This window comes from Nerophis lumbriciformis, linkage group LG05 (assembly GCF_033978685.3).
Source record: "Nerophis lumbriciformis linkage group LG05, RoL_Nlum_v2.1, whole genome shotgun sequence".
NCBI classification, from domain to species: domain Eukaryota; kingdom Metazoa; phylum Chordata; class Actinopteri; order Syngnathiformes; family Syngnathidae; genus Nerophis; species Nerophis lumbriciformis.
Genome location: NC_084552.2, coordinates 44944569 through 44967991, shown reverse-complemented (window position 1 = coordinate 44967991; position 23423 = coordinate 44944569). Strand labels below are relative to the sequence as shown.

The following is a 23423-nucleotide window of genomic DNA, read 5'->3' as shown; positions in this document are numbered from 1 at the left end:
TTGTAATAGTAATATGTCGCAGGGCATTAAAAAGTTAGCTGCGGGCCACAAATGGCCCCTGGGCTGCACTTTGGACACCACCGATCTATACTCCATGTTGAAGTGCTTTGTATTGTATTGATCAGTGACAAGATATACTGGAATAAAAATGCTTACTGAATTGTGAGGTTTGACATATTTAATTGTATATATTGGCCAACTAAGCTCCCCCAGCACACATCAAATACTAGTTTTCTAACCATGCCACACACGTCAGCCACGCTTTGATGTCCCTTGCTGGGGCTGACATGTGTTTAATATCTTCTTATACACACTTCATGAATGTGTGGGAGAGTCATGTCCCACCCGTTCCCACATCTGTCAATCATCAATGCTCTTCCTGTTCCCCTCTGCGGGCCTAGTGGTCCCCGCCTGCACTTAAACGAAGGGTGATAACAGCAGTGTGATTTTCACAAAGACACACATTCAGTCTGTCTGAATAAGATGTGTATTATTGTGACACAGACGTACAATCGCCAAGCTTCTTAGTGTAAATACAAACAATGTGTTGCTCATTGAACTGTCAGTACCACTTGACTGTGGACTCCATTGGATCCTGGTGGCACACACTTCACAACAAGTCTCCTGTTGGCACTCAGCAACTTATTGTGACGCTCACAGTGTTCTCTTATATTCCTTTGTCTTGTTGTTGTACTTCAGTCCACCCAAAATAAGCGTTTATTCTTTATATCATCCCTGACACACCCACACTCAGCAAATTTGGCCTCCCGTTGTCCCTCTGAGCCAGGACTTTCTAAAAATAGCCACTGTGTGTTTGTTACAAAGCACAAAAATGGATGTAAAAGTCTGAATGTTTTTAAGCGAGAAACACGTTTTGGAACCCCGCTGTTGCAGCAACAAAAGTTATACCTAAAATCATTGCTGGTTTAATTTAGGGCTATATAAATAAACATTGATTGATTGATTCCTAAGTTAACACCAAACTTATTGGGAGGAAGAAGTCTCAATAATGAGATCACTATGCTACTTTATCACCGCACATTTCGTGAGAGTAGATCCTTCCACATGTTGAAGGGTTGCAACAGTCGAACAGCTAAAACCAAGCGTTTTTTTATTTCCCACGCTTTAAACTCTGCGGCTTATGGAATGGCATGGCTAATTTATGGATTTTTTTCTGGGTCCGGAGCTTCATGCCGACAATAAATTTAGTCTCATCACATCAAATACAGGTAATTGGTGAGCCCAATTTGCATCGAGGTGAAAGTGAAAAGGCTGAGAAAATGTCGGACGAAGCAATTCTGTGTCTGGTCAAATCCACACCGAAAAAGATGACTTGGATGATGAGGATCAATGACTATTCTGTTTGGCTCCCGTATGCTGAGTCACAGATACTGTCTTTTGTTAAATGTGCGATGTGTGTAAATATGTAATGTTTCAATGTGTACAACTACACATGTGTGCAGCCTACACAGGTATATACACAAAATAAAATATGCAAAACAATTCAATAGTTGTGGCTTATATTTAGGTGTGTTCTGTCGTCCCAAAATTACTGTAACTTAATCAATGTCATCTGTGCCATGTGTGTGACAGGCAATCAAAACCAAAACAATAACAATAATTAATTAATAATTAATTTATTTCTATTTTTTTTAAATACATTTTTGAATTTGTTTTAATTAATTCAGAATCAAAATAAAGAAGAATTTAAATTCGGTTGTGTATCGATTTGTTTCAGAACCCCTAGTTATTAACGTCAACCTTTCAACTTTTTGTTGTTACATTTCACCAGTTTGTGCTTTTTTACAATTATTATGTTCAGTTTTTTTGTACTCTTTTTAGGCCTTTAAAAAAATAGCTGCGGGTCAGAAATGGTCCCTGGGCCACGCTTTGGACATGCCTGCTTTAAAGGGGAACTGCACTTTTGGGGGATGTGTGCCTATCATTCACAATCCCTATATTATAATTTTTTAATGCATTCTAACTCGTAAATAAATGCTAGCAAAAGTCAATTAACAATGGAGCCGATGGGAGTGTTTGCATCTATTGCATCCATAAAGCCCTCTAGAAAACATCCAAAAACCGCCAAAAATAATCCATTTACATCTTGTGGTCTGAATATTAACCAAGTATTAGCGATATTGTTATAAGCGCTAACGTTAAGGACCTATTTCTTGCGGTGTATTGGTCACAGAGCGCCAACTTGCTAATGCAGCTATTGACTTACTGAGCTGCCGCTGCTGCATCGCCTCTAAATTGGTAGAAGTTTGTGCTCATATATAAATGCCTCTCACCTGGATAGTAGAAGGTTGTGGCCATAAACCGAGAAGTTGGTCAACTTTGACATCCAACTTATACCCGGACATGGTGATAGACATGAAAAGACGCGTGTTTGCGGCACTTAAAAAAAATAAAATCTGAGAATTATGATTAATTCTTCATCGAAACAGGAAGATATGAACATCCCAACAGTCGGCATCCAAGTTAGAGCGGACTTTGTACAGTAGGTGATTGTTTTATTATGTTCATGGTTTGTATTTCTTGTTTAGCACTTAGCAATTGTGCTGCTTGCTGGGTCTGCTTATCACTCAGCTTCTAAAATTTGGAGCTCATCCTCATCATATTCAGGCACAAAAATATAAAGTCCTGGATCATTGTTTGTCCCAAAGTAGTCGTCGTAGGCTCTCATGAAGTCTGACATGATAGTAGTGTTGTTATTGTTGAAGGAAAATAGGAACATTGTGTTGCATCTGGGAAACTAATACACCGCTGTATGCTTAAAATGAGTAAAATACATTAATATTACATGTTATTAGAAATGTGCCTAGCTGACTTTTGCTAGCATTTATTTAATCGGTAGAATGCATTTAAAAAAAAACTATCTGTGCTTGACTTACGTAAGGATTGCGAATGATAGGCAGAATTCCAAAAAAGTGCACTTCCCCTTTAAGAGAAGGACAGTGATCTAAAACATTATTGTTTAAAGCACTTTGCCACATATTAGAATGATTTAACCGTGTTTTTGCCAAAACATAAGGGCTAATGTTGTTAGCATTTAGTATGGTGAATTATTGGCCTTACTTCTGTTGCTGTCAAGCGCACACAAAATACACTAATGCAATTACTACTCCATTGTGTGTGTGTGTGTGTGTGTGTGTGTGTGTGTGTGTGTGTGTGTGTGTGTGTGTGTGTATACATGTAGAATATAAAACATTTTTTCAGTTATTTCACCTTCTTTTGTTAAGTACATAACTCCACATGTGTTCATTCATAATTTTGATGCCTTCAGTGACAATTTACAACGATGCATATGAAAGTGCAATATATTTATCTGTACAGTAATCTATTTATATCTGCACATCATTGCTCTTTTATCCTGCACTACAACGAGCTAATGCAACTACATTTCGATCTAATATGTAATATGAAGTTCAAATTTGAATGACAATAAAAGGAAGTAAGTCTGAAGTCTCTCTAAATAGTCATGAAAATAAAAATACTGCATTGAATGAGATGATGTGTCCAAACTTTTGGTGTGTGTGTGTGTGTGTGTGTGTGTGTGTGTGTGTGTGAAGAGGTGTCAGGTGGGAGGTTCTGATACCGGGATCGTGATGCAGCCTGACTCGGTGCTAGTGTGCGCTGTCAGGGAATTCCGGGGCCGTGGGGTGACGTCATCGTGTGTGTGCGTGGCTCTGTCCCTTTAAAAAGTGAGCAGAGCGCAACCTGATCCGTGAGTCTCTCTGCGGGAGAAGAACACGCTGCGGAGGAACACTCAGGCGGCCAGCGAGCCGAAGCACACGCGGAATACGAGCCTCCTTACACGGACACTTTGTGGGATTGTGTCCGGTGTACCCACGGAGCTACTTTGAGGGATTACAACACTGATTTTCTCTGGGAATTCATTCACATTTTCGGACGTAAAGAGTGTGAACACCTCCAAGGGAGCAGATATTTTGCTTGGATTGGATACTTTTTGGAATGAGCGGTGAGTGTTTGGCGACTTTTAACGTTTTTGATGAGGTGTTATAAAAAATGGAAATGAAACTAGTTTTGTGTTCTTGGAATCGAAATGGGTGATCAATGAGGTGGGGGAATTTAGCTGCGTGTTTTTTCCCTCTGCAGGTGACCTCAGTCCCACGCTGTTTTCTATATGCGCACAAATGTGTGAGTGTGAGGTGGGCGAGGAGTTTTGCAGAAACACAACTTTTTGTTGTCAGTTTGTGTAGTTTATCGCCAATAGAAAGTGTGTAAGGAGATCTTACACTATTGTGCCTGACTGGGAGTGGGGGTGTGATGGGGGTGGGCCGGCAGCCGTATCAAGTGAATGGAGAACCCCCACACCAAGTCAATCCTGACGCACACAAAGAGCCGGATTGAAAGGAAGTCATTTGCATCGGGGGGAGGGGCTCTGTTTGGGTCTCTTGGTGGGGGTCTTCTCCATATCATCTAGAAGCCACTGAGGACTTTAATCAGGAGTGGGCAGACGAAAGGGGGGTTTGTCGCGTCATCCAAAGCACCGGGATCCACGTGCGTCCTGCGTCTGTATTTACACGCAGCCAAAATGAAAATAATGGCTGTAGTTTTCCTTGTCGTTGTCTTTAAAGTTGTTTGCTGATGTGCCACTTTATTGTGGGTCATAAAGTTTCACGCCAGCCTCCTGGAGTGGGTGTGTCCTGAAACAAACCCTTTGAAGGTTGACTTCCGATCAGATCGATTGACATGGAAAAACAGACCCTCTTCTGTTTGATGTTGCGGCCCCAAAAAAGCCACCCCGCCCCCACGTTTGTCCCATGATCACATTCGGTGCGTGTGTTTGTGTGGAGGAGCAACCACCGCCCCTTTCACTGTGACACACATAAGTGATACACACATTCCTGCCAAAAGTGACGATGACGCAACTGAGTCAGCTTCAAGTTGAGTTATGTAAATCGAGGGGGTGTTCAAAGTGCAGGACGAGGGCCACTTGCTAGAAATTAATTATCATTGTGATACATTATTTGATATCACAGCCACGTGCTTTGTCACCTTTGTGACTGATATACAGTCGCCCCTTGTTTGTTGCTATTAATTGGTCCCAGACATGACCGTGGTAAATGGATTTCCACGAACATAGCATTAATTATAAATCAAATATTTTTTTTACAGCCAGAGCACAAAAACTTCTAAATATGTTTTCTAACATTATGAAAGCACTCTAGACATGAAATAACATGTTGTCACCTTTACACCCTTTTAATCCAATACAGTAATCCTGCCTAAGGCTGAGATCAAATCAGTGACTGAACTGCGCTCTGATTGGTTTGGTCTCCTCTAGTGGCCAATACTACTGTAGCATTGATATTTTTAGGTAATGTTTATGCTTGAAAAGGGGTTATAAAGCCTGCTCAGTGGCTTTGTGGTTAGAGTGTCGGCCCTGAGATCGGTGAGTTTGAACCCTGGCCGAGTCATACCAAAGACTATAAAAATGGGACCCATTACCTCCCTGCCTGGCACTCAGCATCAAGGGTTGGAATTGGAGATTAAATCACTAAAATGATTCCCGAGCGCGGCCACTGCTGCTGCTCACTGCTCCCCTCACCTCCCAGGGGGTTGAACAAGGGGGTGGGTCAAATGCAGAGGTTCATTTCACCACACCTAGTGTGTGTGTGACTATCAGTGGTACTTTAACTTTAATTTAGGACCAAAAAAATACTTGACATGTTGAAAAAGCGCAATGTGGCATGGGACCACTGCATTGGATTGGTGTTAGTATCTTTATTGTACAAAATACCCTTAATCTTTCTGTGTGGATCCCTTGCTGGAAAAGTGTATACCTCCCTGATGCATGAGGTTATTATTTTATTGCGTGTGTCATGAGATATGGGTCAGTGGGTTCCAATTAGGTGCTTACACATCGGTTGCCAGGCAATGCATACAAGCTGCTGTGTGCATTGGTTTTGTCGCAAGCCTATTTTATTCTGGAGGGTTTCTCCCGCTTCAAGAATGTTGGGAAAGTGTCTTCATTTGCATGTCTAAGGTGTGTATGTTATGGATATCACACTTAAAGAAAAATGTGTGTGTGTGTGTTTGTGACACCACTTTGCCACTGGGCTGGAGGGTCATTTCTCAGCCACACAACACCCTATAGAGGAGGCAGGTGTAGAATAACACACATGTAGTTGTAACTATACATGCACTCTTAAACACTGTACGAAAGTTGTTGTGTTCATCCTTAGTCACCATGGTGACTAAAGCCACTCAAACAACCACACAGTTTTGCCTTTAGAATCTTTGTGTTGTTAGTGTGTTACACCTGAACACCCAAGGCTCAGGCAAACGCTTTCTGGTCATCGTGCAGACAGCAGGAAAGCAAGAAAGGCGAAGGTTTTGGCGTCCATGTGTGGAATTCCACCATGCAGTGACGCCGGGCCATGAAGTGCCTACTGAGGTCTGCGCATAGTAAACATTAGTAGGCAGGCTGACCTCTGTGGTGTTCTTCATCTCAGCAAGACATTGTGGACAAATTGCATGCTGCGAACATACACTTTTGTCGAGAAAGAAGCCCATAAAACGGCTTGGGACTGAACTTGAGCAGAGAATAATTACAAGTTATGTTCTCAGAAGGAAGTGGCCACTGAGGTTAGAGTGTCACCTAAAGAGATGGACTGGAAGAGTCACAAAAGGGAATATTGTGTACAAAAAGTTGCCAAAATGCGACCATCACCTCACTCTTTATCATTTGTCGTGTATGTTTGGATAAATGCTTTCTTTTTCTTACTGCTTTTCAGTTGCCCATAATTATGAAGTTCTTTATGGAGCAGTCAGGAAAATGACATGTTTGTAATTTGAAGGCAAAACGAGTGGAATCAAACCAAGAGACTGAGAACATCATTCACCTTTCATGTGGTCTGTTGTGGCATCTTCAGCGTTGCCAGACATAATTATTGTATTTGTACGATCATTTCACCCTCTGTACTATCAATATATATATTTTTTGATACCATATTGTAGGATAATTAGGCCCCTTCAACAAACATCCTGCACAATGCATTATGTCACGTGCTTCTTTATAGCCAGACGAGGGCGCTGTTCTGCCAATTGCAGTTTTTTTTTCTTCGAACAGTGTTTATTTACAGGTGCATTATAATAAGCTATACTATACACTGTGGTAACGTTTGACTGTAGCAGATGCACAATAATTTAGAAATACTCCTACGATATTTATTTTTTCCTCATCTGGCAACACTGACAGATTGTGTGCGTGTGCAGCATGAAGACAACACATGTGATATGTTAGGAATCTGCTAGAAAGGCCTGAGATGTTTGCTGGATTTTTCAAACACACATCCAAATGTTGTATCGTGTTGTGTGTTCAGCAGCCTCATAAAGATATGATATGATGATGATATGATTGGTTGCCCTGGCAACGGGTTGCCTGGAAAGCCACTTTGATATGAATTATGTGATGACGGAGATTGTTTTACTCATCTCATGAGGAACAAGTTTGGGAGAGTTTAACGGAATTGGTTAGTGAGGCGCCTACGTCCTCTCTTTCTGTGTGTGTGTGTGTTAGCATTGGTCTTGAGTCACTGTTTTCTTCTGTCTCGCACATCTTGGTTGAGACAAAGAAAATGTTGAGTAATCTCAGTGGTGACACACGCACACAAGCAACCTTTACCAGAAGCTTTTACTTTATAGTGACGGAACAGTCTCTTTTTGTGAGTCACGTGTTGTTGATCACAAGCACAAGATGACTGTCAGGACTGTGTGTGTGTGTGTGAGAGCGAGTGTGTTTGTAGAAAGGCAGACTGAAACAGAAGCTCACGTCAGTTACGTCACCCTCCGCAACCTTCTGAAAAGTCCTCAACAGGAATGTCCAGTCAGGGAGGCATGCTTCCGCTCCGACTGTGACGACAGTTTCCCCTTCCGTCAACACTCTGTGCTTCCTCTTTTTAAACACACACATGAATAGTGTACAAAATGACTTAATTACTAAGAACACAATACACCAGCGTATGTGTGTGACACTGTCATGGAGCATAAGTTATATGTTTATTATCAAACTAATTAATAAACACTTCATTGTCCCACAAGGGGAAATACCACCAAAAGAGGGGAATTTGGACTTAGCTGTGAATTTCTAAGTAACTTCGGTTTTTGTTTTTTTGAAGCAGCACAGGGCTTTTTTCAGTAGCATCCTGTTTGTATACAAACAATTGCTGGCTCACTACCTCGGAAACTAATGACACAACCGTGTGTGAGAAATTCCCACCGTTAAAGGAAAGGAGTGGAGTTTAGGGGAACAAGGTTGTGTAGACACGCGCTAAGTCGCAACTCACTACACACATTCATTGTCTCTGCTGAGCTCTCCATTAGTTTGCTGGTCTGTTACACTGTCGTCCGTCTTTGTGCACAATCAAGTCTGTATAGGTCTCCTGACCTGCAAGAGTGGAGAAATAGTTTATTGCAATCGAAAATGGACATTACTTTTATTTATTTATTGATGTATTTATTTGACAGGGACAGTACAATTAAACATTGCTACCCATAGGTAACCGATGTCAAAGTACATAAGACTTCTAGCCACGGGCTAATTTGCAACCCTTGTCCCTGGTTAGGCTTTTGAAGAAAAGTTGAGAAACGTGTAAAACACATACAAAAGAATTAAGACAAGTACAAAATTAAAAACACATTGAAAATAATTGGCCCCATTTGTCCATACTTCACCCAGTTCTGATACATACATCTGATTTTCCTTAAGCCACTTTTTCAGTTTTGTGGAGAAAAGTTTTAATGTCCGACCAGTGGCAAAGAGTTCCACAGATGTGAGGCCTTCACTGAAAACGCATCAATGTGTAAATGTTTGGTTATTAATGATCGTAAGGCCTGTACCACGTAAAACTGATTAAGGAATTGTGTGCTTTTTTATTATTCTAAACATGCTTTATTTGTTGGTTGTTGTGGTTTTAGGAAAGTATGCAGTGTGATTGAGAGAGTGACAAAGAGCACAGTTATCAACATGTGATGATAAGCCTGACTGACAGCAATGCTTTTCTTTTTTGTGTGTCTTCCAGTGTCCAGGAGACCCCCGAGAGATGACTGTCAGCCGAAGCTGAGGCGCAACGTAACTGTCAATCAATAAAGTTGGTGCTGCTCTGGGAGGTAAAGAAGTATGCACGTGCCATCTTGTTCGTCTTCACCACGCATCCTCATGACACCAGCAAAGGATGGCGAGTAGATATGCAATTTAAGTGCCCTACAATAGAATTATCCCTCCTCTCCTCCTGACTTTAAATGAATACTACAAACAGAGTTAGGTGGGTGGATGGGGTAGCGAGCACAGCTAATTTAGGAGCACTCGCCCATGTAGCGAGGTTAATACAGTATAGCTGGCCATAACATTAGTTACACCTACGTAGTCCAATCAGCAATGCTCATCTGTTTATTGAATCAGTTCAATTGTGATGTAGAACCGTTTCCAATACTTTGACACTACAATGACAACAATGATGTTAATAGCTGATTGCCAGCTGACTGACACTTGGTGCGCGTCCATCCACTAAATTAGTCCGATTTTTTTATATAATTCGGCTCTAAATGTGCCTCAGACAACCTCATGGAAAAACCTTAATCCGATCATCTTCGATTTTTGAAAAATTAGACAAAAAACATTCCAAAGTTTGGTTTCCATGATTCGCCGTCCGAAAATTCCTTAGAAAAAACACTCCTGTATGTCTTTCTTTGCTTCGGACCTAAGCACCCCCCCAGTGTACGGAAGGCACATGGTGTACGAACAATAGTCTCATTAGAGTGTGCATAGACACTGGGACATCTTATGTAGGTGAGAAAATACACAAAACCGAACTATTTGAGAAATCAGACTAATTTAGTGCATGGAAACGTAGTGATTCATAGTTGTGTTACGGTAACTCACAATTGAACTTTGCCTGCTTTGTAGTGTGTTGACACTCTCCATCTTTTGTGTTGTCTGCTGGGAGGGGAGGCAGTCACCCATGTGTTTTTTCTTTGTGTGCGTGTGTGTGTGTGTGAGAGAGAGAAAGCTGAAGGTGTATGGGCATCCAGACTGTTCCTATACTCTCCATCTTTTTTCCTTAATCTATCCTTCCGCCCTGTGCAGACCGTCTGTCACCCCCCTCCCTCTATCATGCCTGCCGTAATGAGATTAAACCCCTGTGTGTATCTGCCAGGAACACACACACACACACACACACACACACACACACATACACACCCAATTCAAGCACGCCGTCGCCCACTTTTCACACTTGGCGTCACTTCCAGGCTTGCATGCATTTAGACTTGGCACATCAAGCCTTTTGTTATCATCAGAAGGTTGGATTATGTGGGTTATTCTCATGAATACCCTCAGGCCACCACAGGCTGGTTGACACAGTACAGCCACACAAATACATCCATTATATATTTTTGTCATGCAGGAAAAAGTAGCTCCAGACTTTTAGGGAAGAGGCACCTTATTGACGTGAATGTTTTTGTCCCTCCAGTCGCCTGGTTTGTGGGTCCCTGGTGCTGAAGATAGAAGAGTGGGACAGTCAAGATATAAAGTCTTGGAGTGAGGCCCTCTCTGTGCTGCAGTGGAGGGCTTCACAGTTACAGCTAGTCCGGTGAGTACACGCCTTCCATCACTATAACGCAAAATATTCCACATTTGTATTAGTTTACAAATGCAATTCGCTCTCAATCTAAAGTTCATTCTATAATGTGCATAATACATTGGTTTCTATCTCTTTAATTTAAATGAAGTATTGTGGTGAAGAAATTGAGGCAAAATACAAAGTAGCTTGCACTATTTGGCAGTGACCAGCAGAGGGCGCAAATTACTCACGTGTGATGAGTCCTCATTGCAATGGGCTGCAGATGAAATACAAACAGGAAGTAGCATAATTGTAAACTAAAATAACGTTAAAATTAACTTTAAATTAGAACTGTCAAAGCTTACACATTAACTATCTTTTAATGGTGATCATTTTCTTCTTGTTTGTTATGGAGCCAAAACACTGCCAGTAAGATTTGGTATCGAAAAAAACACAGACATTTTGAAAAGTTGTATTGGCACCGAAACAAGTTTTGGAAAAAAATATCTATACAAACATTAAAAAAATGAAATATTTTTGGTGAATATTATTTTGGATCATGGAATGTTTTCAATGCCAATATTGCTGGGTTACAGTCACGTGACCTATAGGCACTTCCGGGTTTCAGGCGATGGTCTAGAGCAGGGGTCCGGCCCGGCCCGCCAGCATCCAAAATTCAACCCTTCAAATTTTTGGCCCCAGAGTCAAAAAGTTTGGGGACCCCTGGTCTAGCGTCCAATTAGGCTACTGGTTATTTACCTGCATCAATGCAGATTTGGTTGTATTTTGAAATGTTTAGATGCAAATATATTAGCAATCATTAAAAAATATTTTAAATAGGATGGAGTGGATTTATACACGTTTAAAAAGAACAATATTTGAAAGATTTAAACCATTCATAATCACCAAGACGTTACTGCTCGCCACGATCTCACTTCATTTGACACTTACAAGGATTTAGAGAAGAAAAGATTGGAGACACATCATGTCTTTGCGACTGGAGGGAATGTACACATTAAGCATTACTCCGTGAAAGACAATGTTGGACTTATTCGTGCATCGCTAAGTAACGTATTTGATTGACATAACGAGTGCCGTGCTGCTGTGATTGTGACACTAATGAGAAAAAGGATAAGTTTGTTTGCAGTTGAATTCCTGCTGCAAATATTAGTCTCATCTACAATTCATGCCTGCAGTGGTTTTTATGGTGTGAAGTTTATATTTTGTCTCATTATTTAGCTATAAATGTCTCTGTTGTTCAGCAATGTTTGCTAGCAATATCAAGATTCACTCCATGCTGTTGAGAGATTTATTCATCTAGTTTATTATTACTATTAAGGATAGTTTGTTGATGCTAACAAATAGCACCAAAGACGCTATATTGTGGTAACTTGTGTCGATGCCATAAATGCTATACTGTCAGTGTGATGTTTTACAAACGGTCTTGGCTGCTTTGCGCAGGCTGGATGCATCACACAGTAGAGCAGTTTGGTGGCCGTGGCACACGGGATTCCTTCCCTCTGGATGGACTCAACAGGGGACCTTGGGCTCCCGTGGGCGGCCGCGCCTGGCAGCCACCTGGCAGGTTGGTTGCTCTGCCAACACACACATACAAACATCTCCGAAACACATTCACGCACACACACCATGGTTAAGATCTAATTAGAACACTAGCATTTCATTGGAGAGTTCAAGCCTAAAATACTTCAGAGTCACTTTCATTTGTGGGAGGAAGAGCCATTACAGAAATGTGTCATGTGACAACTGCCTTGCTCATCAGGTGTTTGCCTGGAATGACCCAACACCAGATCCTTCCCCATCTACCTCCTGGTCCAATCAATGGACTCAACCAGTCTGGAAAATTCTTTAATAATGGGTGAGTGCACAACATAGTTGGAGAAATAACACAAAAATGTGATTTTGTATTTGACTCTTGTTTGGTCCTCTTCAAGGCCCATGCGGGGAGGAGGAGGTGACAAGCTGGATCTCCCACAGCAGATGTTGCAGAGGGAGCAGACCAGACTTCATTCTCTGCATCCTCCTCCACCCCACCGCGCATGGGAGCAACTGGGCCAGCTGTATGAATCCCACCATCCTCCTCAAGGACATCTTGGCTTGCCCCTTCCTGAGCACTCACTTCGCCTCCATAATGGGGGATATGCAGGCAGCGTAGGAGTTTCCCCCAACCTGCATCTCCCTCCCGTCAGGCCCAACCAGCCTCTGAAGGTGACTTATAATGCATATATTGACTTGAAAGGGGAGTGTGTGCACTCTTGTTGAATGTCTTCTTCCACTTGCCTACTTTAGTTTGGGGGTCCTCAGGAACACCTCGCTTCTCGGGGGCCGTCGCTGCTGGGAGACGACATGTGGGCTCAGGTGCACCAGGTGAGGGCTCTCTAATTTGCTGAGATAAATTTTCAGCATTACGACTGTTGCCGCACACTCTCTGACCTCTCCTCGAACCTCCTTAGCAGCAGAGGACCCATCCTGGCAAGATTCCTGGGGGTCAGCTGAAGAGATCGGCCCCCCCGCTCGGCGAGCATTCTGTCATCCAGCACACTCCTCTGCCATCCGTGCACCCGCCCAGCCGTTCAGCCACAGAGGACTGTCCCAGCCCAAGGAAGAGGAAAAAGAGCTCAGATCAGGTAACGACAATAAGCTTAATTTTTGCACTTCTAAAATGTGATGTACTCATTCACTCTGATTGGTTTCATCTGTACAGGTACCCCATCTTGGTCACCAGCGCTTCCCAGTACCCAGCCATGTTTTATCTCAATCCCACCACCCGCCTCCTAAACCAGTCTTCTGGAGCCCCCTTCACAAAGACAGCAGCACCTGGCAGCCTCAGAGTTCTGATCGCAAGAACCCGCCAACGCAGGAGTTCTTAGCTAGAACTGTAAGAATCCTTTAGCTTAATTTGAATTCATGTTTTGTATTGGCTGCCCAAACGTTCCATTAAATATTACTGATAAATCTTTTTTTTGGTGATTCTTTCTCTTTCAGGAGGTCCATAAACAAGCATTAGGAAGCTATCCCTATAAGTTATCCCCGGCCACGCTAACGCAACCCACAGCGTCACCTCTGAACCCGCCTCCTCCTAGCTACAACCAGGGATGTGCACCTCCCCTACAAAGAGACTCCTTCAACCCTAAGTCCACACACTCCTACCGCAGTCCCACATCTAAACCTAGTCCCACTCCCCCCTGTCAGGCCACAGAGCCCCACAGTCAAAGAAGTCTTCAAGGCAGCAGCCTGACCCCCCCTCAGCTGCCATTGACTCCGAGCAGAGGGGACCGAGATCCACATCGGCACACCCAGTCGTCACCAGCAAACCCCCAAGCCAGCAGCAGCAGTGTGCCTTACAGCCACTTCCAGCCTCACCCAGGACTTAGCCACCACGGCCCCCCTGCGCCTCCACTTCCTCCCACAAGCACTGCCTCAGTACCTCAGCAGAGTTGCCCCTATGAGGTGTGGAGGTACCAGAGCAGGCCCAGCGGTCAGTCCCTGGTAAGTCCCAAATTAGTCAAGTATTTTATTTTATTTAACATGTTGACATAACCTTTTGTAAACTAACATTACATTTATTTTGTCATTTTATGGCATACATGTTCTGTTGTCTAGTGTCAAATTAAACATGATCATTTTACAGTTCACTTGTCGTGTCTGTGGGTTTAATGAAAGGCGCTTATAAATTAAATGTATTGTTGTTATTATAGGGCTATCTATTGGTCTGGCATGTGAATAGCCATTTGTATTTATTAATACTATTGGTACACTGAAGTTAGAATTGTTTTAAATACATGCTAATGTTAGCCAAGTAATGCTATGTTGATCCGGTTTAGGTGTGATGATTTATAAAAGTGATGGTTATGTCTATGTCAGGAGTCGGGCATCTCCAGACATCCAGGACTGCTACCTCAGCACCAGCAGAGCCACAATCAGCCGAAGCCCCACGTCAGCTCCACTAGGACACCCGTCATCACCCCCAATTTCCCCCGTTCTGCCTGTTCCTCCAATACCCACGGAAACAGCACACCGTCTTTGTTCTCCTCAGGACCTTCCAGGACAGTAGATGATGTCACCAGCAGAGGATCAAAGCCTCCTTTAAGGGCTCCTGTGTACTACCACGCTCCTCCTCATCAAGTCCTAACCTCCTCCCAGACATACTCCCCAACAAACATTCCTTCCACTGTGGCTCCCCGGCACCCCCAGTCCATCGAGGAGGCACTGGACAAGCTCGATGCAGAGCTGGAGGGCCACATGCGAGCTGAGGAGAGCAGGAGGAGAAGGGACAGGGAGGAGGAAGAACGTCGAACGAAAGAGCGGGAAGACCAGGAGAGGAAGAAGAGAGAGGAGCAGGAGGAGATGAAAAAGCGAGAAGAGGACGAGAGAAGGAGGCGGCAAGAGTGGGAGCTGCAGGAGAAAGAGAGGAAGAGGAGGCAGGAGGAGGAGAGGAAGCGGAGGGAAGTGGAGAGGCTGCAAGAGGAGGAGAGGAAGAGGAGGGAGTGGGAGAAGCAGGAGCAAGAAAGGAAGAGGAGAGAGTGGGAAAGGCAGGAGGAGGAAAAAAGGAGAGAGTGGGAAAGGCAGCAGGAGAAGAAGAGGAGGGAAGCAGAGGAGAGGAAGCAAAGAGAGCGAAAGCAAGAAGAGGAGAAAAAGAAGAGAGAAGCTGAGCAGATGAGAACAAAAGCTAAGGAGCAGCAGAATTCCATTGAAAACCTGCAGAGGCTTCTGTGTGGCCCACCAGCTACTGCTCCTCCACCTACCGCCCCCTCCCAGGCCTCACCCTACCCCTGGCTGAGCCGTGGTGGCACCCCATGCCAGGCGCCTGACAACAGCACCTCTCTGGGAAGACTCCAGCCGCCGCCATTGACCCCACAGACAGAGTTTGCTCGTGAGAAGCAGAGGCAGCGGGAAATGTGGGGCAGTCCCCGTCTGACACACACTACCTCAGGGATGAATAAGCCCCCCGCCCTCGCCACACAGGTCACACCACTCCAGTCCAAAGACCAAGCAGGTGCCCCTCCGACACTCAGAGAGCCACCCAAACTCTATCCGGCTTTTCCTAGAGAAAACCTGCCACCCCCCACTCCAAGGGCACCACCCGCCGGGACTCTGCTCGACAAGGAGTCGGGCGACGTCTCGGACAGTTCTCCCTTTGAGGAGGAGACCGCTGAGTTGTCCACGCTGCTCCCAGATGGCCTGGCCAACATCATGGCCATGCTTGATGAGTCCATCCAGAAGGAAGAGGAGATGTACTTGTGTGCTCCCCCCCTCCTCCCAGCGCTCAAACACCAAGAAGACTTTGGAGCTAATCAGCCTCACGCCAGCCCCCCTGTGCTCAGCCGCCAAGGGTCACTGGCATCGCCCTGCAGCCGCACGTCTTCCCTCAACGAGGAGGAGGATGATTGCCTTAAAGTCTGCCCCCCTAACACAGGAGTGGGGAACAGCAGCTACCGCCACAGTGACCTGGCCAAACTTTACGGCCTTCCCGAGCAGGTCAAAAGCGAGCCAGATGATGATGACGAAGATTCTGAGACCCCTTCATGCTCCCCGCCACCTCAAAGACCCCATCTCCACCAGACGGGGGTAAACAGTATGTTCAAGTCTCTGGCGACGGTCCTGGAGAGCCAGAAGTACGCCTACCGTGGTGGACCTTTTGGTAGACCGCCGCCGTCGGCTCTGGTCGGAGTTAAATACTCTTCGTCCCTCTCGCTGGGTCCTGATATTTGCCGCCAGCAGAATGGCGGCTCCCCCGATTCCACCAATGCCCCTTTGAGTCCAACAGCCCAACCTCCAAAGTCTTTGCCTCTCTCTTCTGAAGAGAGGAACGCAAACGTAGAGTGTGCTGATGAGAAAGAATATCTGGAAACGGAGAACCCAGTCACTTGTGTCAAGGAGAAACAATGTTTGACCACCATCTCAGAGTCGTCGCTGGCAGAGCTGGCTGACAGCTGCCAGCTCTCACTCCCTCGAACGCCACTCCCCAATGTGGAAAAAGAATCACGGCACAGTAAAGTGGAAGATGGACAGAAGCCTGAGAAAGTGAAGGAGCGACACAAGGACAGAGAGAGGGAGAAGGAGAAGAGGAGAAAACACGAAGACAGGAAAGAGAGAAAGAAGCATAGAGAAAAAAGGGAAGAGGTCGCTTTCTCTTCATCCTCATCATCGTCCTCGTCTTCACATTCCAGCAGCAACCACAAGAGGCACAAGGAGCGAAAAAGTCACAAGGACAAAAAGGACCGGCGGATTCTGTGTGACCTCATCCTACAGAGCAAGGGCGGCTTGGGAAAGAACCGCAATCACGACCCGGAAAAAAAGAGGCGCAAGGACACTGTCGGTACCACCTCCTCCAGTGAGGGCGACCATGTTGAGTGGCGGTCAAAAAAAGGCGCCCAATCCAGCTCTTCGCTTGATTCCAACAACTTGCTTAGGCTAAAAGCACTGTCTGACGGGCCCCCCAAGGAGCTGAAGATCCGCCTGATCAAAGTGGAGAGCGGTGACCGAGAGACTTTCATCGCCTCTGAGGTGGAGGACAAGAGAATACCTTTGGAAGATATCACCATTAAGAACACCGCCGTTGAAATCATCCGCTCTTGCAAGTGAGGACTTGACACAGGAAGAGCATGCTTTTCTTGAGAAAATCTGACATACATGAATGTTGTCTGTGTCTTGTTCAAGGGGCACCAGAGTAAAAGGGAAGTTCAGGGAATCTTACCTTCTACCGGCTTTTTCTGTAAAGCCAATCATGACGTCTGAGGAGCCCATTCCAAGGGAAAAACTCAACCCACCTACTCCCAGCATCTATGTGAGTATAGAACGCCTCTCACATCCATTTTAGCTTTTGTCACCACATAGACAAAACATCATAATACGGTACTAACAAGAAGACAACAAATATTAATAGTTAAAATCAGCAGAATGATTTTACGACGATAGCTGCAAATGTACAAAAATCTGCATGTAGAAAGAACCCTTTTGTGGGGATGACACTGACTAAACCAATTAAATGTGTGTATTACCACAAGAGGGCACTTCACTGCAGCCATCAATAGTAACACTTATCTGATGATTCAAATATTTAATGAAAGACTACATTTATGATTTTTGACTAATAGAATATAGTTAAAATAGCAGACTACATACATAATTTTAGCATTAAAAAAACATAAAAAATTGTGAGCTGGTATATGTTGTATGATTGACCTGTATTATCATGTATTTACAAAATTATTTCCAAACTAGGGTAAATTAGATGTATTGTCTGTGAGGAAAACATCTTATTTTCATTTCTAAAATGTATTAATTATACACACACACAGGGATCCACTGTAATGGAAAAAAAAATAACTAAGAATTAAATGTTGTAGTCTGTACGTGTGTTTGTTGTGTAGTCTGAAGATTTTGTGTTCATTTTGTGTTGAGCAGTTGGAGAGCAAGAGGGATGCCTTCTCCCCTGTGTTGCTGCAGTTCTGTACTGACCCAAAGAATCCAGTCACAGTCATCAGAGGCCTGGCTGGGTCGCTGCGGCTCAGTAAGTTCCTAACAGGAATTAAGCAATCGATTTGTGTTTTTACCCAATACAAATGCTAACAATGCTCACTCTCATTTTTCAGACTTGGGCTTTTTTTCTACAAAGTCTCTGGTGGAGGCCAATGCAGAGCAGGCAGTGGAGGTGAGGACTCAGGTACAGCAGCCGGCCGACGAAAACTGGGACCCTAGTGGGACGGGCCAGGCGTGGCCTTGCGAGAGCAGTCGCTCACACACCACCATCGCCAAGTATGCTCAGTACCAAGCCTCCAGCTTTCAGGAGAGCCTGCAGGTAAGGCAACACCTCAGCTACACGCTACTGGCCCTGTGTTAAACCCCTGACTAATGAACATACGCTGGTTGGGAAGGAGGAGAAGGGCAGCGACGAGGACGAAGAAGAGGATGACAAAAAGCCATCCGGCAGCTTAGAAGTACTAAGCAAGGACGTTGCAAAAGACAGTAGCAGGTGAGGAGTGTCTTTACTGAGTCAAACTACTTGGGAACAATAAGAATCACACATTGTGTGGGTTTTCACAGCAATGAGCAGAAAGCAGTTGGCAAGATCATTAAATTTGGCACCAACATTGACCTATCAGACCCTAAGAGGTAAGAGCAGTCCACTCAAGATGCTGACTGTCAGTCAGTCAAACGACAGCATGTTGAGGAATGGATGTCTTTTAGGTGGAAGTCTCAGCTGCAGGAGCTGCAGAAGCTGCCAGCGTTCATGCGGGTGGCATCCAGTGGCAACATGCTGAGCCATGTGGGACACACCATCCTGGGCATGAACACTGTCCAGCTCTACATGAAGGTTCCAGGCAGCAGAACGCCAGGTGAGCTTATCCCTGGTGGCAATCATTTTATTGTGATGAAATTAGACTAACTATTGACTGCTTACTAAATGTGCTTGTGGAATGTTAACTAGCATTTGACTAATTATCAGTGGGAGGTTGGCACCAAACAACACAATGAGTAAAAGCTGGAGTAAAGTGTCATGTTTGTCCACTTCACAGGCCACCAGGAGAACAACAACTTTTGCTCAGTGAACATCAACATCGGCCCTGGAGACTGTGAGTGGTTCTCTGTGCATGAGAACAACTGGCAAGCCATCAGTGACTTCTGTGAGAAGTGAGTACTCCTGACAGAGCACACATTTCATTGACACTAATTGAAAAAGTGACCATTTGCCATTGTCTTCAACTCAGACATGGGGTGGACTACTTGACGGGCTCCTGGTGGCCTGTGTTGGAGGACCTCTACAACGCCAACATCCCAGTGTACCGCTTCATCCAGAGACCAGGAGACTTGGTGTGGATCAATGCAGGGACTGTTCACTGGGTACAGGCTGTGGGTTGGTGCAACAACATTGCCTGGAATGTAGGCCCGCTCAATGGTAAGGAGTGCACCACCTGCTGGCAGAAAAAAAATCATCCTTCAAAATGTCAATCGTTTATGTGTTTGCATTTGTTGCAGCTTACCAGTACCAGCTGGCCCTGGAAAGGTTTGAGTGGAACGTAGTCAAGAAGGTCAAGTCCATCGTCCCTATGATTCACGTGTCGTGGAACGTGGCCCACACCCTCAAGATCACTGACCCAGACACCTTCAAGATGGTTAAGTGCGTACAATAAGATGACTGTAGCTCCTCTATGTGATCAATGCATTTAGATTACATTTGATTGTTTGTTGCAGACACTGCCTATTGCAGTCCATGAAGCACATCCAGATCCTACGTGACCAACTGGTGTCTCAAGGCAAAAAGATCTCTTACCAGAGCAGAGTCAAGGACGAGCCCGCCTACTACTGTAACGAGTGCGACGTGAGTACACATGAGAGCTGCACGATTATGGGCAAAATAATAATCACAATTCTAATGGTAGGTAAAACAGTGTTTCCTACTGGTCTGCAATTTTCTAGCAGAATTGCTGAAATGACTACAATCGCCCCATGGTGTACAAAAGGCCCACTGCGTTTGACAACATGAGAGATAGAACAAGGACTGTGCATGTGAGAAAATAGAATAAATTAAATTTGACAAATCAGACTATAAAAGGTGAGATAATGTCAGACAAGGCAGCACAACTCTTTAATGATTACTTAGACTATGTAAAATAACATTTATATGCGCTGTCTCTTCGCATTTCAGCGTACAAGAATTTCACTTCCACGGAGAGAAAACATGTTTCAGTAAATTGTAGATTGTGCATCACACATACCAACTAAGATTGAAGAACCATTTAAAAATAGCTACTAAACAAATCAAAAGTTACTCAACACTGACTTGAGTAGTTTGAGTCAGGTTACTTTAAACAGGGTTTCCGCTGGGCATTAAAAAGCATTAGAAGTCATTAAATGGATTTTGCGAAAATGAAGGCCTTAAATTGCATTAAAAAGCATTAAATAGGATGCCCAGAGGCATTGAAAAATTAGCACAATTGCAGAACTGGGCCTATAGTCAATACGTCAATCAATCAAACTATAAATGAAAATTAACTTATAAAACGTTGCGGCCATCGATAAATTGCTACTCCTGTGTTTCTATTCCTCAACTTTGGCTTTTAAATTGGATAGAAGAGTTTTTGTAAGGTCCGACAGCGTGAAAAGCCCTGCCTCCATAGCAGACACTCCGCTGCAGGGCAAAATCATAAGGCTTAGCAATTCTTTCAGCACTGTTGGCGTGTAGTCCTTAACTCTAACATCATGTCATCAAATGAGGAAGCTGAGCTTGTTTCATACTCGACTCCTTTATTTTAGTCTCCAGTTCAACACACGAGCTAACTTGGCTAACATTAGCAACTCCAGTAATGCAGACACATCACGTGGCCTAGGATGGACTCACAACAGCCCACAACTCTTATTTTCTGACATTCCCGCACTAAATGAGTAAGACTTCCTGACACTATATACATAGCTTGCTATTTACAGTAACCATTTTAAACAACTCAGAGGGTGTAAAATACAATCTATTCAAGGTGTTTAATTGACTGAGCCTATTTCCAATGCATCTAAAGGGCTTATTGGCATTTTTCCAAATATAATGCCATGTCGTGTATTTTCCTACAATGTTTAATTCAATCATCCATTTTCAAACACATGCATCATTTGCATTCCCAATGTGATATTCATTTGTTATTCAATAAAACCTTTTAAGTTTGGAAAAACAAAAAGAATCCTGATTTAAAAAATGGCTGGCGCAGAAAGTCAGAACATTGGATGCTTGGAATGCTCCCTCCTGTGAACGTGCTAATGCTGTGGCGAAAGCGAGAAAATTAATACATGTCGGGGAAACGGGAAACTGCAAATATCAGTAAAAGTAGCTGGCTGGCTGGCTGACTTTTCAAAACTTGGTTAAAGTCTGTTGATCGTAAACCCATGAGCAAAAAGACCTCCAAACTTTGCTCAATGGGCATCAACGTAGTGAAATCACACATACTATTATATTAGCGAATCACAATTTGATCATTAAAAGGCAGGCAGCAGTTGCTACTAGTACAGAAAAATAAATAAATACAAATACATTCTCAGTTGAAACAGTCTTGCGAGGCAATTCTATTTAGTAATAGTTAATGTAAACTTTTCAACTATTCAAGATTATCATTGTCAAAGGCTTACAACTGTGTGAATGCAGACAATTGTAAGATATTAGCTATATAAAAATTAACATATGCGGTAGGACATGGGCATTCCATTTGTTTAAGTGGCATTAAAAATGGCTTCAACAAGCAGTAAATTGGATTTGCAGATACCTGAAACACTGCTTAAAGTAACGGTACTCTTACTTTAGTACAATTTTTGGCTATTCTACTTACCTCTGGCTAGCTGTTAGTCCTGCTTGTTCGACTTCAAGGAGAAAAGCAAAACAGCGTGCTATTTTAAAACAGCGGCGCGGGTCAAGCCGAGGACTTCACAGAAGTGAAAATAAGTGAATTAAATGAGGCGACCAGCCGGCCGGCGAAGTGGTCGGTGTAGTTATGGCGCTCTACGGGCATACACAACGACTTCTGACGTGGGCTTCAAGACAGCTGCTGTTACTGCTCTGCCTTCGCGGTTGTGAAAATGCTTGACTTGATGTAAAGCAGACCCTGGTTTTTAAATGTTTATAGCGACGAAGATCACCCCAATTTTTATCGTGGCAGCCAAAATTGTGATGGTGATTCAAATCTTAATAATTTTGCATTCTACTTCCCCTTCGTATGTTTTAACAACTTAGTAGTACACAACAATTGCACTACTCAACTGTTTAGCCACTTAGTGTGGATAGTACGTACTATTACGGATTAGGGATGTCGCGATACAAATGTTTTTATTCAGATACGATGCCAATATTGCAGCATTGAGTATTGGCAGATATCAATAACATATAATCTCAGCACAAATCATACATACTTGTTACTTATTTTGTAGACCAGCTCTTTGCCAATTTTAAAAAGTCAAATTCAAGACTTTAATTAAATTTAAGACCCATTCAAAATCCATACTAGCATTAAAAGTACAAACATGAAGGAACATTGTTAATGTTAATTTCCAGTACAGTAAGTTAAAGAAATATGTGGGATTTTAATATATTTTGTGCAATTTAGATGCTAAAAAACTCCAATGTAGGTCGATATACTGTATTATAAGCTATATAAGCTATGTATTATAGATGCAGGGTTTCTCCTAAATGTAATTAACTGTGGCGCCCCGCCACGGCAAATCAAAAGGCAATATTGGCTAATATTGACATTGTTGATGCATTCCGATATAATCCAATTTAAATATCGAATCAGGATACCCTTACTGGGGGTGCTGGAAAAAAATTGACTCATGTCTGAAATTGCGATCCTTATTTATTAGGACTGTAAATAAATCCAAAATGTTCAAGAATGGAATATTAAAAATGTATTTCAAGCCATCTCTGCGCTTACTTGCTGCACGTACTTACTATCAACTATCGTACTAGTAAGTGTGCATGTAGTGCTAATAATGTCCGTGTGCACACTAGCTAGTTACATAATGTGTACAAAGTCTGCATACAGCCACAGTTGACTGGGCGAGGAAGTTAACATGACGCAGTAATGTAACAGACTGTAAATGTGTCATCCCCACAGTTGGAGGTGTTCAATTTGTTGTTCGTGACGAGTGAAAGCAGCAGTAAGAAGACGTATGTGGTGCACTGTGAGGACTGTGCACGTAAGAACAATCCCAGCCTGAACAACGTGGTGGTGCTGGAGCAATACTCAATGGAGGAGCTCATGAGCACGTACGACTCCTTCAACTTGGTAAGCTGACTCTCTGGTCTAAGCAGCCGCCCTGAGAAAAGACTTCATT

General features: G+C 43.6%; 1 protein-coding gene and 1 long non-coding RNA gene across 6 annotated transcripts in view; one reads left to right on the top strand and one right to left on the bottom strand.

Annotated features, from left to right (window-relative positions):
* Positions 1-23423, top strand: part of kdm6ba (lysine (K)-specific demethylase 6B, a) — a 98175-nt gene that overhangs the window by 73539 nt on the left and 1213 nt on the right. For 3 of the 5 annotated variants that reach the window (XM_061959268.2, XM_061959270.2, XM_061959267.2), the window contains 21 exons: positions 9054-9141; positions 10503-10622; positions 12054-12177; positions 12373-12468; positions 12545-12818; positions 12900-12977; positions 13064-13237; positions 13315-13488; positions 13596-14099; positions 14475-17191; positions 17271-17397; positions 18018-18123; positions 18206-18411; positions 18488-18585; positions 18657-18725; positions 18801-18949; positions 19130-19244; positions 19322-19509; positions 19590-19731; positions 19806-19932; positions 23204-23374. In XM_061959268.2, coding sequence (XP_061815252.1) covers positions 12059-12177; positions 12373-12468; positions 12545-12818; positions 12900-12977; positions 13064-13237; positions 13315-13488; positions 13596-14099; positions 14475-17191; positions 17271-17397; positions 18018-18123; positions 18206-18411; positions 18488-18585; positions 18657-18725; positions 18801-18949; positions 19130-19244; positions 19322-19509; positions 19590-19731; positions 19806-19932; positions 23204-23374 — 5634 coding nt within the window. In that variant the 5' untranslated portion in view covers positions 9054-9141; positions 10503-10622; positions 12054-12058. Of the gene's footprint in view, positions 1-3198; positions 3986-9053; positions 9142-10502; positions 10623-12053; positions 12178-12372; positions 12469-12544; positions 12819-12899; positions 12978-13063; positions 13238-13314; positions 13489-13595; positions 14100-14474; positions 17192-17270; positions 17398-18017; positions 18124-18205; positions 18412-18487; positions 18586-18656; positions 18726-18800; positions 18950-19129; positions 19245-19321; positions 19510-19589; positions 19732-19805; positions 19933-23203; positions 23375-23423 lie in introns of those variants that run through there. The other 2 variants (XM_061959272.2, XM_061959273.2) reach the window with 2 other exon arrangements.
* The window catches only part of LOC133605904 (uncharacterized), an 18355-nt gene continuing 14311 nt past the window's right edge, over positions 19380-23423 (bottom strand). Inside the window, exons 3-4 of the long non-coding RNA XR_009815196.2 lie at positions 19595-19716; positions 19380-19528 (exon numbers count right to left, since the gene is read on the bottom strand). This is a non-coding gene — a long non-coding RNA (uncharacterized lncRNA). The remainder of the gene's footprint in view (positions 19529-19594; positions 19717-23423) is intronic.